Below are 16246 nucleotides of genomic sequence, written 5' to 3'. Positions count from 1 at the left end.
TAGGATTTTATTGGAAACATTATTCATGTGTTTGTTGCATTGCATGTTTTTTTCTGATTCTGTATAATACTGTGTTATTTGTTATCGTTTTTGACTGAATCTCAATATAAATCGAATATGAATCTCAATACAATAATTCAATCTAATTAAATAAAAGATATTATGAAAGGAGTTCACTGTTATTTCCAAAATACTGACTATCTAAGGTCATTTATTTGTCACGTCACCTTTCGTGACAGTGAAGTCGTCATCAGTGATCGCGCCCCTCTCCCTTTTCAGCCAATGACATGTGGCCTCCCAGGTAGACTAACCAATTGGCAATCATTTGTCCAATTTAGGTTAGTTACAACAACCAAAGTAAAAGACTCCGGCGGTGCCAAGAGTCCTTCTCAAATAGGTAAAGTAGTGAACGGGTGAACGAGGTGGTTGTTTTGGGCAACGTTAGCCTGTGTGTGTGTCTTTCTCTGGGAACGTCTTTGGCATCCCCAAAGATAACGAAGGTAACACAGTCGACCAGCTAGCTAGCGGCTAATGTTATCGCTTTCTCTACACGTTAACTCTGAGTTATACATACAAGTTCACACGCTTAGCCGGCTAGTTAAGTACGGCTGGTTAGGTACCATGTGTAGCGTTGTTAAGATAACAAGACTTTAGTTATTGTACTGTAACGGTGCACCCCACTGTGTTTTATCAAGACACGCCCGCAGGGTGTTATGGCTGGAGCGAAAGCTAACGTTGGCTATCTTAATCTGAGTAACGGTCGGTGAGGCTGCTAAGTGATTGGCTGACGTGTTAGTGGGCGGGCCCAGGTGACAACGTCACTGTGATGAAGCGTCATTGGGGAAAGAATGAGGCTATAATATATTTTATTTATTCATTAATTTATTTATTTTTTGGCTTCATAAAAACAACTACTACAAATAAAATAATGATACCTTTAAACATCCCAACTCTTACAATTGCGGCCTTAAAGTCTGTATAGATTTGCTCGACTATATTGTCAGTAATACATTTTGGATCTTGTTAACCAAGGAGCACCAGGCATGAGGGGTAATAGTTATTTCAGTCGAAACCCTCCATTATTTTTTTCTTTTGATGATCAGTCTCATTACTGCAATTCTGATTTACTAACTTGATCGGTCTGAGTCTCATGAATCCCAGATCACCTTTAGCCAGTTATGCTGGAGTCTCAAACTAATCCAAACCGTATCAATGAAACAGTCTCCGTACTGTGTAAGTACACACCTTATTTTGTATGGCCACGAACCCCGAGATGAGGGAATGACACGTCTGGACCACTAATCACTTTGCATTCAATTCAATATTGCAAGTTCTTGCCTGAAGGGACCCCTAACTTAATGATCTATTTTTTGTTTTTTCAAAATTATGCAAGTACAATGGCACAACCTATAACCCTTACATCACCCCATCTCTCTCTCTCTCTCCTCCCCCTCTCTCTCTCTCTCTCTCTCTCTCTTTCTCTCTCTCTCTCTCTCCCTCTCTCTCTCTCTCTCTCATGCGCTTGAGCGCTGAAGTCGGAGGCGCTCCTAGGATATTTGCCAGTGCGCACTACAGTATCGCTGCACACCACCACTCAGTCTGGACTGTTGCTGCGCCCGGAGCACTTGCAGGCTCGGAGGGAGGATAACAACATTAATACTAATAATAATAACAACAACAAGGGAGAGAGGCGAACGGAGGAAGGAGAAGGGCGGCCGGTCCTGCGGGGAGGAGCGCACCATGGCATCTAAGGAGACCTCAACGGCGGGCTTCGTCAAAGTCAGCAGAGAAATCACAGGTGAGCTGTAGCTTTTCTTCTTATTCCTCTTTTCTTCCGGGAAGTATGTTTCACCCTCTCGCTGAGAAGGGGGCGTCTCTGAGGACGCGTGGGGTTAGTTTGCTTGTACTCGGCTCCTCTCACTCTGCTTTCCAGCGCGTTTTATTCGGAAGGAGTTATCTCTGAAGGAAATGCCTCCCGAGGCTGAATGGCCGTTGGAGCTCGTGGAGATTGTAATCCCATCGATCTTCGCAGCGGCGAGTGTTCACTTTCCGATTGATTTGGCATCGGCTAAAGATCCGCCTTAGGGGTTTATCGCGCACAGGGGTCCTGTTATTTTGGGTTAAGTGTTGCTACGCGCGCGCGTTCATTAGGAGTTGTCCTCTCTTTTAATGTTTCTCTCTATACTTGCGCGTGGGAGTTATTGTGCGACTGGGAGCGCTTGGCATGCAGCGGCCAGCATGGGTTCAGCTGCGCACACGCTGAGCCTCTCGCTCTCTGCTTAGACAGTGCAGGTGCGCACGCGCACCCACACCAACACATATGGGTGGTGTGCTGTTTAAGAAGGTGTGTGTGTGTCTCTCACTGCTAATTATCCAGACGCAGCGAGTTAAATCCTGCTGTTTACCAGCTCGACATGGTCAAGCTCCGTCTGTCTGGCCTGGCGATAAGAGCATGGAGGGCTTTAGACCATTTTCACACCTGCTAGTGGAGGACAAGATGGGGAAGGGGGCTTTGGGTTCATGATGATTGGGGGGGAGGACAATCCATCAAATTGTCAAAAAAGCAGTGGAGATATGAGAAAGAATTGAAAGTGGAAAAGAGGGGGACTTCTTCTTCCTCTTCCTCACCTCTCCTGCCCCTTCTTCACTCCTTTCGGGAGCAGATGCCGAGGTCACACCAGCAGGCCCTGGGGGCGCCGCAGAGTGTGTTAAAAGGTTTAAGCGATTGGGTCTTACCCAGCTTAACGTCAATAACTCTCTGTTTGTCTTCGGCTGATCCCTCCTTCGATCTGCCGGTGTGATCCACAGACTCTCCCCCCCCCCCCCCCCCCCCTCCCTTCCACATTCCATCCCCAACCTCCTTCTCCCTGCATCTGCTGCTGCTCACTCAAGTGTGCGAGCCAACTTCACGGTTGTTGCCGGATGCCGGAAAGGGAGAATTCTTGGTGTGCAGCACTCGCGACGAGAGAGTTGGTCAGATTGTGACACAATGGAGAATCGTGACACAGCATGACGCTCAGTATCTCCATCTGGTGGGCTCACGTTTAGCCCCCCCACCCCGCCCTTGATATTTGGACTGCGAATAGTCACACAGCTGCCAGGCATATGTGCGTGTTTGCCGTCTGAGGATATAGGTTGACATTGTGTTTGTGAATACAGAAGCAGGTTGTATTCTGTTGGTTGTTGTGGAGAGATGTAAATGGAGGAGGCCTCTGGTGCGGTTCACTGAGCTTCAGTAGGACAATGTGGTCCCCATTAATGTGAATCGGGCTGCTTATTCTTTTTTTCTCTGGGGCTAAAAATAACAGAGTCATGAGTCCTCCTCGTGTGTGTGTCTTCAAGTTTGTCTCTTTGTAGACGTCTACTCATCTCTGTGACTGTTCACCCCTGTGCAGCTGTCGTGTGCACAAATAACCCACCAGTTCATCCCTGAACTGAAGATCAAAGACAAAACATGGCGACAGCATCATCAGTATCAACATGGCGATTTAACTGAGATATGGGCACATTTTCCAGATTTTTCTGATGCACAGTGAAATTCAAATATTCTCTGACTCCATTTGGATGTAATACTTCAAACAAAAGCTCTCAGGTGACACCGCCACTAGCCCCTTTCGCACAGCCCGTTCAATGGGGGAATGTTAGCTGCCTCGCTGTTCTGCATAAAAGGTACTAACGCGGAATCGATGGACGCGGTTGTTTCCGCCGCTTAGCCGACAGCGGATGTTTTTAGCAGAGACGGATCGACTTCTGTATAAAAAGGTACAGCCGGCATGGCGGACCTTCACAAACACAAGACGCTGTTGTGTCACATGTCGCATGCCGGCCATGCTATTTAACAAAGAAGAAGCTTTTTTTTGTTATTGCCGTTATTAAAGTCAGTGATTAAATTTTTGCGCAGTCCCACTGAGGGTTAGAGATAATTTTTTTCATGAATAGTAATGTGACGTGTCCTTGTGTGACCTCACACATGATCTCCTAGGCCATATAGCGAGGTGTAATGGGGAGCCCTGGTATCTGAGCAGTATCACCTAATATCCTGAGTTAGGATTTCAGAATTGGTAACACCAGAAAAATCGGTGCGTTCTTAATGTTTTCTCCACTCATTTATTCATTCCCCCTCTCCCCCCCTGCCTAATTCTTTACCCAGCTGTTTACCTGAATTTGTGATTTTCCACCATAAAAGCTTTTTACAGTGTTTCTGAGTGCATCTCGGGGCGGTGCTTTTCATTCCGTTATGTGTTTACATGATGTAATTTTCTCTGCTCTTCTCCCCAGAGAGTATCAGGAAGGCCCTGGACAAGCAGGCCATTAAGTTGGTGCGAGCCATCAAGCAGGACACCAGGAGCGGCAAGACGGAGGACCGGATTCTGGTGAGACACAGCAACACCCCGTCCCCCCTGTCCCTGTCCTCTATCGCACCCAGTCACCTGAAAGAATCACTCATTGTTAAAGTGAAAGCGTCTCTACGTGCGAGGTGTTGAATATGGAACGGAATGGGCTCTGGCTCTTTGCAGGCAAAATGGAAATCGATGGAAGTTAATTGCAACAAATTGAAGGAGCCATAAGAAGTCACAGATTACGCGTCGCTGGGACACAACAGACGGGTTGAAAATCAGGCTTAAGACAGATGCTGCCTAAGCAGAGCGAAGTGGACATGGCCTACTGAGTCCGTCCTCAGAGTTTATTAGATGTGGCAGGATGGCCTTAATGCCACAGGGTGTGTGTGTGTGTGTGTGTGTGTGTGTGTGTGTGTGTGTGTGTGTGTGTGTGTGTGTGTGTGTGTGTGTGTGTGTGTGTGTGGCCGCGACATGGTGTACATACAAGGGCATAATTTTTTATGTTTATGCTTATCAATTTCTTTATCTGAAGAAGAAGCTTGTATGCCAGAGGGTGTGTGGGGAAACCTGCGATGTGTTCAAGGAGCTTGTGTGAGCCAAGGCCACCTCTGTTATTGAGAAATTGTCAATTAGTCAGCCCCATTAGTGACTGATCCGTTACTCACACGGAGATGCTGCGCGTGAGAGCGAGCGCAAAAAAAGAACGAGCTGATAAGCGAATCAAAACTATTAATCAGTGCTTCTCTCTAGTTTTTCCGTCTCTGCTATTGTTTTTCTTCCCTGTTTCCCTCCACGCCTCCATCCATTTCCATCATTACCAACCCTCCCCCCTTCTATTTTTTGCCATCTCCTCTCTTTGTTTCCTCTCTCCCTCCCTCCTTATCTGTCCATCTCGATTATTCTCCTTCCATCATCAACCCCCCCCACCCCCTTCCCTACCACGCACTCGCCTCTCACTTTCTCTCTTGTCTCTCCCCTTTATGCCCTCCCTCCTCCCTCTCTATTTACTCAAACCTGTAGAAGGGTATCAAGCTCCTCTTTCCATCAGAAGCAATTAAATTAGGAACTCTGCCTTATGAGAGTTTTTTTTACTATCCAAATGGGCCTTGGCTGCTGCTGCTGCCGTCGCTGCTCCAAATTCCTTCAAGGGAAGGGAGGCGAAGGGGGTTTAAGCATTCATTCTAGCTCCTTGTCAAGGTCTGCCCCACTTAAAGGCAATCTTCTCACTCTAATGGATACAATTGTTTGGATATATGAAGGGTGAACAGATGACAGGGTTTGTACATGGACTGTTTGTGTCAGTCTCTGGGTACTGTGCACAAAACAATCCCTCGTGCTTGAAAATGTCACACATGATAGTTGGAGGAAGCTGAATGTTTGCGGATCGCTTTCTAATTCGGAACTGAATTTCAGTCTCAATTTCTCCAAGCATGAAGGCTTCAGGCGAGGCCTCCTTTTTACTTTTATCCTCCCTTTCATGTGGATCATTCCTCCACGGCTGAAGTAGATTTAGCAGGTCAAATCTGAACAGGGCCAAAGCTTTCGTCTTGATTCTGCTTGTTTGTTTTGTTGAGTTTGTGGACAAGAGTTTTTTTTTTTATTATTCATATTGACTGCATACAAGTCTTTGTTCTAGATCTTGTGCCTTCTTTTTTCGCTTCCTTTTTCCCCTCCGGAGGCTGCTGGTATCCAGCTGTCTGCACGTTGACTGTACCAGCCGTCATGCTGACACACACACACACACACACACACACACACACACACACACACACACACACACACACACACACACACACACACACACACACACACACACACACACACACAGGGACCCTCCACCCATCTCAGACAGACACAGGGAGGGCTCAGCATGACATCCAAGCAGCACCCAGGGCAATGCGTAGGGGAGCATCAACATCCACGTTACCATCACGGGCTGTATGTGCACACCAGCGTCGGAAATACACAAGGGCAAAACTGCCCCTAAGAAATATAATCTTGCACCTGATATCACTAGAAGAGGGGCAAAAAATGCCCCCATAATTTCCTCTAATAATTATGATCATTTAATGAACTTAGAAATGTAATAAACTTAGAAATTAGAAATGCGCCTTCCAGACTTCCTGTCACTCGTAGCGCCGCTGCTCGCACAGCTGTTGCACGAAATCCACCAAGCTGTGTTCGGCTACGGATAATATTATGAACCCAGACACAAGGACGTTTTGGGGTAGTGGCTATTTCCATGGTGAATGGCGGAAATGAAACCTGCACGGAGATAAGCCCCGCCCCCTCTTCGGCGCAACCAGCTCAAATGACAACGTTTATCACAGTGTTGGTCAGTTTGTCTGCTTGACAATCACATTTTGCTGCAATAAAAATTATTGAAGTGAGATGAACAGACTGAAAACTTTATCTTCTCAGATACAATATGTTGACAAAGGTTTCCTTTGGGGACAATTTGCGGTGGAAAAAAGGGAATAAATCGCAATACTCTATATCATAGTATCATGATAGTATAGAATCGTGGGACCTCTGGTGATTCCCACCCCTAGTAGGTACAACGTGATTATGGTAATAATAAACAAAAAAATCAATAAATATAATTTTGAATTATAAAAAAAGAAAGAAAAAAGTTATAATTGTTGATAGTTGTTTAAAAAAATGTAATAACAATAAATTACCACAAAGAAATAAGAATAACATTGAATATGATTGTCTGATTTATGTTTTCTGTTTGTTCTTTTGTTAAAAAAATCTAAGAAAACACTTTGAATCTGTAGACTACTGCCTAATAGTCTTATTATTGCCATTTGATAACGATTGCTCATGTACTTTAAGCATAAATAGGTATATTTATTATTTTGAACAACGGTTAAATGTTATTTCAAAAAGTGCCCCCAATTTTTATTGAAATGCCCCTGGATTTCAGTCAGTGGGGGCAAAAATATCCCCCTAAAAAATATGTAAATTTCCTACCCTGGTGCATACACACACATGCACACTGGTTGACATGTGCAGGAGGCATCTACGCAGACACACATGGTTCCGTGCATCAAAAGTTGCCTGCACACACACACACACACACACTCCTAGGACCATTATTGGATCACCCTATCTGAAGATTAGCGGCAACTCAGAAAACAAAGCATTCTCAAAGGAATAGAGGGGGCAAGAGATGGGTAGGGAGGTCGTGGGGGAGGAGTGGGTGGTTGTGATGGAGGAGGTGAAAGAGGAGGAGGGGAGAGCATCCCCATAAGAGGAGGAGGAGGAGGAGGAGGAGGGGGAGAGGGAGGAGGGGGGGGGGGGGGGAGGAGGAGAGGAGAGGAGGAGGAGGAGGAGGAGGAGGAGGAGAGGAGGAGAGGAGGAGGAGGAGGAGAGGAGGGGAGGAGGAGGAGAGGAGGAGGAGAGGAGGAGAGGAGAGGAGGAGGAGGAGGAGGAAGGAAAACTCTGTGTTGTGATGCCCCAGTTGCCGATTTGGCTCTTCCGCCACTTATTTATCCCGATCGGCCGCTCCGTTTTATACTCTGTTGACTCTGCGGTTCCAAGGCTCCCACCTTCATAATAATGGGCCCATTACTGGCTGAGCTTGCCACTGTTTGACAGTCGCGAGCCCACTCGGGTGCTTCAGACGCTTATTTCAACTTAGGCCGCTCATGAGACTCCGGTAGGACTGAGATTTGAGGTTGAGTTAGTGGCGCAGCATTTAATGATTTGTTTGTGGTTGCATGCTCAGTGGATGTGTCTGTTTTTGGGGATGTTTACAGCAGGGCTGTTATTTAGAAAGCCGATGGAAGAAATAATGATTAATGTTCAGCAAACCTTTTTTTTCTACAGAAAAATCATTTATGCCTGAACTTATTTTATTTACTTGAACCACAATAAAACAATTTTAGCATTTCATAGTACCCTTGGGCACTAACAGTAAGCATTTTGATTTCTTTCTAATTATGAGCCTCAACCAAATGTCATCATGATTAGGTGTGGCTTTGTCGAGTTACTATTTCCCCAGTATGTTCAGTATCGCCCTGTATTTACCTGATTTATGGCATATTTTCATTGAAAACATTGATGAAAAAGTCTCAAACATATACTGAGCAGTTTGTAATAATAATAAGACTCCAGAGCAAAATAATACGCAGTTTTAAAGAAAGAAAGTTAAGCAATATACTGATCATACATTATTTGATAACATATATATATATATATATATATATATATATATATATATATATATATATATATATATATATATATATATATATATATATATATATATATATATATATATATATATATATATTTAGGTCTAAGACAGGGGTCAGCAACCTTTCCTATCCAAAGAGCCATTTTGCCCTTTTTTCCACACAAAAAAATGTGTCTGGAGCTGCAAAAGCTATTTGATATCACAGCTTCTGAAGTTTTATATATAGTCATAATATATATACAAAAAACTATAGTTTGTTGTATTTCTGAAGTTATAGAACAAGAATAAAGACAATTTTTGACATTGTATTGCTATTTTACCTATTTTATAACTATCAAACTCTTGTGAAGGAGAGACAAAAAATAGTCATGTGTCGGCTACATTGAGATCAATTAAAAGCACAACTATGCAAACTTTGAATAATGTCTATAAATGTGGCTCATGTGGTAGAGTGTTCGCCCTGTAATCACAAGGTAGCAGGTTCGATCCCTGTTTTCACGTGAGTTTTACATTTTAAACGCATATCTTTTGCTACGTGAGCTCCGCAAACGGAGGAGGACGGATCCGTTTTTACTAGCGGACGCCTCAGTATCTCATGAGCTTCCACAGGACCAGCAGCAGTAGTTGAGTCTGGAGACTTAATCAGCTTCCTGAAAGTATATTTACTTTGCTCAGTTTACTGCAGCAATTGAGGAATCGCTCTTCTGCAGCTTGACACCTTTCATCAGATGCTTGTTCTGGTCTTTCAACATTACATTTTTAGTTTTTTGCTCATTTCTCGCCACATATCAAGCAGACAGGTCAGCAGCATCGTTGGCAGTGAAAGCAAATGAATACGTCCACACAGAATTAAATGCTCCACTTTCCTCCGTGACTTTTCTTTTTTTTCAATTTATTTATCCGTTGATAATTTAGCGAGGGCGGGGCTCTAAATCACGAGTAGCCACCTGCAGGGAAAGAGGCTTGATAGCTACGTGACAGGATGTGACGCACATTTTAGTAAGAAATATTTAAACATTTATTTAGATTTGTAGTGACCCAATATTACCTAAAACTCCAAGATAAGAGGAATTCCCTTTGAAAGTTTTTCCACTGGGCAAAAAAAAAAAGAATAAAATAAAAATGTCTTTTTTTTGTCAAAGCCTCAGGGAGCCGCAACAGACGGGCTAAAGAGCCGCATGCGGCTCCGGAGCCGCGGGTTGCCGACCCCTGGTCTAAGAGATGGGCCGCTGATATTTTGACAAAATCACAGTGCAAAAGCTCCGAACTAGTTGAGAGGACCTTTAGCACCGTTTTAATTCACCATAATATAAGACTGCTACTTCTGTTATCTACTATGTGCATTGCAACTGTGTTGCTTTCCCCTAGTTCTTCCTGATCTGAATTTAGAGTCTAAAGAACTGACTGTGTAGGGACCTCTGAATTAATCTTGTGCAAAAGGTTGCTGACCCCTGGGCTCACCAAACGCCTTGGGACTAAACGAAGTAGATAAAAGTAGTGTAGTGTTGGTTCCAAAATCTGCTTCATGTTTGTAGTTTATCAGCACCATTAATATCTTTCTGGGAGATTTCTTCTCTCCCGGTGACCTAAACTCAACCTTGTGAATCTAATTGTCCTTAACTGAGTTGTCCATGCTTGTTTACTGTCATTTTGCTGCTGCGGTTTTCATTTTATTCCTTTCTGCCTTTTTTTTGTTTTGTTATACAAGCTTCTATGTATCTTTTACTCCTTTGGGGTTTCAACCCTATCTGCATGAGTTGGTGTTTCCAATCTTACCGCTGTGCCTTCCTTTTTAATTATTACATTTCTCAGTGCTCTGTCCAGTGTAAACCACATCACAGAATTTGTGTGCTTTGCTGATTCACAGACCTCGAGGTAATTCAGTGGTGGTAAATCCATCTCTGTGAAGTTGTAATTCACACATTAGACCACTTGCTGTACTTGAGCCTGTACTTGCACTTGAGCCTCCAAAGCGTAGAACTAGAATAAGAATGGAGCAGACATTGAACCGTTTGCGTGGTCATTTGACCAGGTCAAAAGAAAATGGTGTTTGTTTTAAATTCAGTGTCGGCTATAAGGTGGGTCACACATTTGGGAACTTTCGTCTGGCCCTTTTCTCTTGTTGATGCTTATCTTGGAGCAATTCTCAATTCCACACTAGAAGCAAGCCAACAGAGATAGTGTGCACACACCTCTCCCTGCTTCATACCACTCCACTGCTGGTGTTGGTCTTTACTGCAAAACACATACTGCTCAAAGCGACTGAAGGCAAGTCGCGGACTCACTGAGGCGGGATTTAACAAATTCAATCCTCTGGTGCTCTTACAATTAGAGATGTGTGGAATTACCTTCTCCAATAATGGCCAAACATATCGCAGTAAAGGACTGAACCCAAATATTACACAGTTCTGTTATTCGGTTCAACACTTTATTTGGATATTCTTTTATTAAAAAAAGGTTTTAGCCCCTTGAGATTACACACACGGACAAATAAATAGAAATACAAACGACAATAAACAACAGAATCCTTAAAAATTAATGCCTTTTTAATTAAACCAAAAGAGACGTAATGGTGTCATCTCACTCGAGTGTGGAGAAATGTCCAGCTGAGTCACGGAGCTTGAACCCATCGGGGGCTCAGGCCAAAGGGGCCGAGCGGAGACAGCAGCCTCAAAACACCGACGTTCAGACTGGTTTTGTGGATTCTGAGCTTGTCATGTTTAAGTGTGGTGTGATGAGGATACTTGTTACTTGGAGAGGTCGTATATACAGTATGTTTTTTAAAACATTACATTTGCACAAAAAAAAATCCTGTGGTGGAGTACGTCAGCACGTCATTAACTAGCTGTGGCCTCTATCCTTATGACCTGCTTACACTGCTGAATCTGTTGTGAGGGATATATCTTTCAAATGCATATCTTTTCACAAAAATTTGATAAAGTTTATTTGTATGGAGTGTGGTTAGTGACCGTGTGGGCTCCATGGCAGCTCCGGCAGCTTGACGGAGTAGCAGCGTGGGGGCGGGGCTTAGCAAAGGCTGAATTACAAAATCAACTTGTACTGTAAATTTTTTTAAATGGCAAAGTCGGGCCTCGCTTTCAGCTGCGGAGATGCTTTGTTGCGGGGAGATACCCCAGCTGTGTGCTTGACTGAAAGAAAGCCGAGCAAAGCAGTAAAGCCCAGGCAACTTCTCTGTTTTTTCAGTCTCTAAACGACGCGTCCATTTTTTTGGGTTGTCATGGCAAACATTACTACTGCATCATCCACGATTTTCTCCTCATGGCTTTTCACAGGCAAATGCTCAGCGTGGAGTCCTTTTCCCTGCAAGTGTGCATGATGTACTGTGCACTGTGCTGTAATTAGGACTGCAGAGAGAGAGAGAGAGAGAGAGAGAGAGAGAGAGAGAGATATCATCTCATCTCTCCATCCTATTCATTTTCTTCCTCTCTTTAGCTAACTCGCTCTCATTGTCCTGATCCTCCTGTATCCGCCCCCCCCACCGCCCTTCTTTCCTCATCCATTTTGCCTCTCTCGCACTCAACGCTCGTCTCATCTCATCCCACTTTCTCACATTTGCTCGCGTTGTTTTGTTTTTAATTCTCCTCAGCCCATTAACCCAATCCTGGCTTTCAGCCCTTACTTGTCCTCGTATACACTCTTATCTCTTACTTCTATCTGTAGTACTGTACAAGCCTGCGACCCTCTTCCCATTATCTGTCTACTTTTCTATCCATCTAGTCTACCTTTCCATCTCTTTTCCATTTTCCTTTTTGGGTTTAAGACTGTTCTCTTTGCCATCTCTTTGATTTAGACGCATTGGACTGGCTGGTTTTTATGAGAGTATCTGGAACAAGAAGTGTTTTTCAGCTTTGCATTTCTTTCCTCTCATTTGGCTTCATCTTTCTAACTCTTTTTCTTTTCTTTTTTCTTTACCACTCTAAAGTCCACTTAAAAAGCAGGACCTGGGGCATCTGTGCTTTCAAACCCCTGTCACTTACGCCGAGACTCTTTCTCTCTCTCTCTCTCACACACACACACACACACACACACACATGCACGTAAGCTGACAGATTGACTGATGGCAGGGTTGTGCTCTTGTGAGTCCACTTGAACTGACTGTGTGTGTGAAAGGGAGAGGGAGGGAGACGAGACAGGCGAGTGTAGTCCAAAGCCAGCTTAGCATGCTATTGTGCATCATTATACGTGCATGAGAGTCCAAACGGAGTGTGTGTGCTGCACTAGCATGCTGGACTTATTCAAATGTCTGTATTGGAATGTTTCTGATTTTGTGTGTGTGTGTGTTTGTTTAAAATGCCCTTGTGGCCGAGCCAGAAATACCGCGGGCAAATCTGGCACTGATCCTCAGCTTGTTCCCTCAGAGGGCACACACACACACACACACACACACACACACACACACACACACACACACACACACACACACACACACACACACACACACACACACACACACACACACACACACACACACACACACAAACCCTGAGACACTCTTTGATTTGCACCATCTCGTTTGAAGTGCAAGACCCAGAGCCTGACAGCTTATGATTAATATAAGCCCCCACCCTCTGCCCTCTGAGCCGCGTGTGCATGCAAACACGCGCACCCAGAAAGAGATACATTTGTAGTTTTTCGTGCACATACTGTACACACGCGCTCCCACCCTGCCCTCAGCGCCTGCTTCAGGGGGGCAGCTGGCTGCCTCTTTGAACCAGTGCCTCTGACACTACTGTCGCATCAAGGGCACCTCCCCCCCACATGCTCTCATCACTTTCAGAGATTGTCGGCGACCGCGCACTCGGCTGACCGGGTCAAAATAAACGTCGACCATTTCATCTCAGAGGATTTCCTGTGCGGGAAATGAATCTTTTTAGGGGCTTTCAGGATTTTTGATTGATCTGTGGAGGAGCAGGTTGCTGCAAAGCCACATGGGGGCGGACATTTTTTTTCTCCAGTGGCTAGGGGCTTGACCTTATCTCTGGCTATTTGCTCTAATTAATATTAATAGCTGGGTGATTAACCTTATGACTTGATGCTTCAGAAAGATGCAATTATTGTAACTTGGTTAAGTTGTTGATAAACTCATTCCATGAGAGGTCAAAGGTTTTGAGAATTGATACAATTGTTAATATTTTAGAAACGTACCACATTTTGTTTATCACACCAAAGAAATACGGCTTTTTAAGCATTCCTAAAATCTTAAAGACGAGGCCAGGAAAGTATTCTCCTTTCATCAAAAGTTAACCTTGTCAAATAGTTTCAGTATTTTACAGTCAACAGTGAAATTAATCTGCACGTAGAAACTAGACGAAGTTACTTAAGTTCCCAGTTAGTGGTAAGAACTACATCACTGTGATACTTACTTACCTTTTCATTATTCTAGGCATTGCATTCAAAAGTGTTATTTTATTTAGGGATGACTGTCATGTTCGACAAAAAAATGTTTTTAGAACTGATCCAGTTGGCAGCTATTGTCTCCCCTTTAGTTGCTGAGCTCGTGTTAGCTAACGTCATCATTTCACAGAGTGATAGGAACAGTCTGCTGCTCAGCTTTGAACCCCGATCAAGGTGATATTAATGTGACGTATTTACAGTAGAACTGAGGAATTCTGACGTGCGTAACTAACACGTGAGGATTTATTGACTAACTGACAAAGCAAAGCGACTCGAATCTTGCTTTTTCAACATCAAGCCAATAGATGGTTCCAGATATGTTTATTTGGAGAGAGAGTGAACTTCCAGAGTGTTAGGCCACAAGCTCGCAGTGCATGTGCACGTTTACCAGAGAACAGCGATAATTTACGGAATAAATGGTAACACAGCTTATGAAATCGACTAACAGCCCACGCAGCGAAAGCAGCAGCGTGATCACTTCTCCGTCTACACAGGATGCGTTCAGGCACCGTGTTGGGTGTAGGTCACCAGCGTTTTGACAGCACTCGTAACCCAACACACTGTCGTTATTCACGTAAAATGGAACAGTCAGCGTGTTGGTTTTACGCGAGTGAAAATATGAGTTGTCACGCCTGCTTTATGGTAAAAAAAAAAAGAGAAGCCCACTAACATTCTAGACCCTGCCCTTTTGGTAAAGTGGGTAACAATTGGGCTCAGGGAGGTCGTAGTGATGTGACATTTTAAGTTTGAAGGGTGACATTGTCGCCAAGACTCATACCCTGCATCTGCTATAACTATCATATTGAAAAGATACCCCCCTTTTTAGATTTTTCCTCACTGCTGCACACAACCCATCCAAGTAGGCAAAAAATAACTGTTCTTGAGTGTTGATTGTCTCTGATGACAATCGGCTGTAAATGATGTATTAAGAGAGGACAAACACGACGCGAGAGGCCTTGTTCAGCATCAGCGGATTAAATCGGCACCCGTCAGAGAGCCTGAATTATTGATGCTCCTGTTTACATTCAGCTCTTCTGTCAGCTCGCAAGGCTTTTGAAGGGAGAAGATCCTTCTGTCTCTCATTTTCCCTACTCACCTCTCTCTTTCTCTCCTACCCACACCCTCTCTGTGCACCTCAAGGTCCCATCGCATTCCCTCTGCTCCTTCCTGGATTTATGTAACAAGAGTTTTCAAACTTGACATGGAGCTGTGATTTGGACTAACAACCCTCTGCGAAGGCCCCTCCGCCAGTTTAGCGCAGAGATTTTTATTCTCTTGACGGGGGCTATCCCTCCGTCTCCTCCTCTTCTGCTCTCTCGTTTGTCATTCCTCTCCCTCTCCTCCGTCGCCTCTCTGTGAGAGTCTGTTACGGATGTCTATATAGTTAAGGCACAGGGCTGATCAGTGACGCCAGCTTTGCCGGGAGTAAGTGTAGTATCTGAAGACTTCATTATCAGGGGGGAATCTGGTGTCTCTGTCCTTCTATCGCCATCTCTCTCTCTCTCTCCTCCCCCTCCTTCTCTCTCTCTCTATCTCTCTCTCTCTCTTTGTATGTTTCATTTTCATTCTCCATCTCACTGCCACACAGCGGGGCGCCATTAGCCATTCAGCACAGAGGGGCCTTCAGGAATTGAAAGCGACGGAGCAGAAAAAGAAAAGAAAAACTGAATCGGGAAAGGAGACAGGGGAGTTGGGAGGTGGAAGGGAGGGGGTGAGGGCAAGAAGGGATGGAGTGAGGTGTTAAGGCGGGAGCAAACCAGACAGGGAGATGGAGGGATTAGGGATTAAGGAAGAAGATTGAGGGTGGGAGAATGAACAGATTTCCATGGCGATGAAGAGAAATGACAGAATGCAAAGGAGGGAATATGAAAGCCAACTGAGAAAGCGCAAAACCAAAGTGTGGCCAGGAATTGGAGTAGGAACTATGGAGGGATAGAGATGCACAGTGCATACATGGGGTATGCTAATTATGGATTTTTGAATTATGAATGAGATTAATTACATAGGCAGATGTGAATATATTCACATTTTCTGTCTCTTACTTTACCCCCGGAACCTTTTTAAATGCTAATGCCTTCCTCCTGGCAAAAGCACACCTCTCTTTTCGCTCGCTCTTCCCGTCTTCCCGGCCTTCCTTCTCCCCCTCATCTCGCCATCAGTTCCCTCCCTGACGCAATGAGGCGTCCGCTGAGCGAGTGCTGCTTGGTACCATCAACACAACTTGGCGCACGATGAACCGACATCGCTGCATGACTTGCGATCTCGCCGTAATATTTAGTATGCGCGC

At 44.4% G+C, this 16246-nt stretch overlaps 1 protein-coding gene across 1 annotated transcript in view; it reads left to right on the top strand.

The window, feature by feature from the left end:
- Nucleotides 1-1725: 1725 nt before the first annotated feature.
- Nucleotides 1726-16246, top strand: part of carmil3 (capping protein regulator and myosin 1 linker 3) — a 76627-nt gene continuing 62106 nt past the window's right edge. Inside the window, exons 1-2 of the mRNA XM_079220264.1 lie at nucleotides 1726-1798; nucleotides 4279-4373. Coding sequence (XP_079076390.1) covers nucleotides 1741-1798; nucleotides 4279-4373 — 153 coding nt within the window. The 5' untranslated portion in view covers nucleotides 1726-1740. The remainder of the gene's footprint in view (nucleotides 1799-4278; nucleotides 4374-16246) is intronic.

The sequence above is a fragment of the Taurulus bubalis genome (genome assembly GCF_910589615.1).
Source record: "Taurulus bubalis genome assembly, chromosome: 1".
Lineage (NCBI taxonomy): Eukaryota > Metazoa > Chordata > Actinopteri > Perciformes > Cottidae > Taurulus > Taurulus bubalis.
The sequence above is the reverse complement of the archived record's forward strand: the minus strand, read 5'-3'. Positions and strand labels throughout refer to the sequence as shown.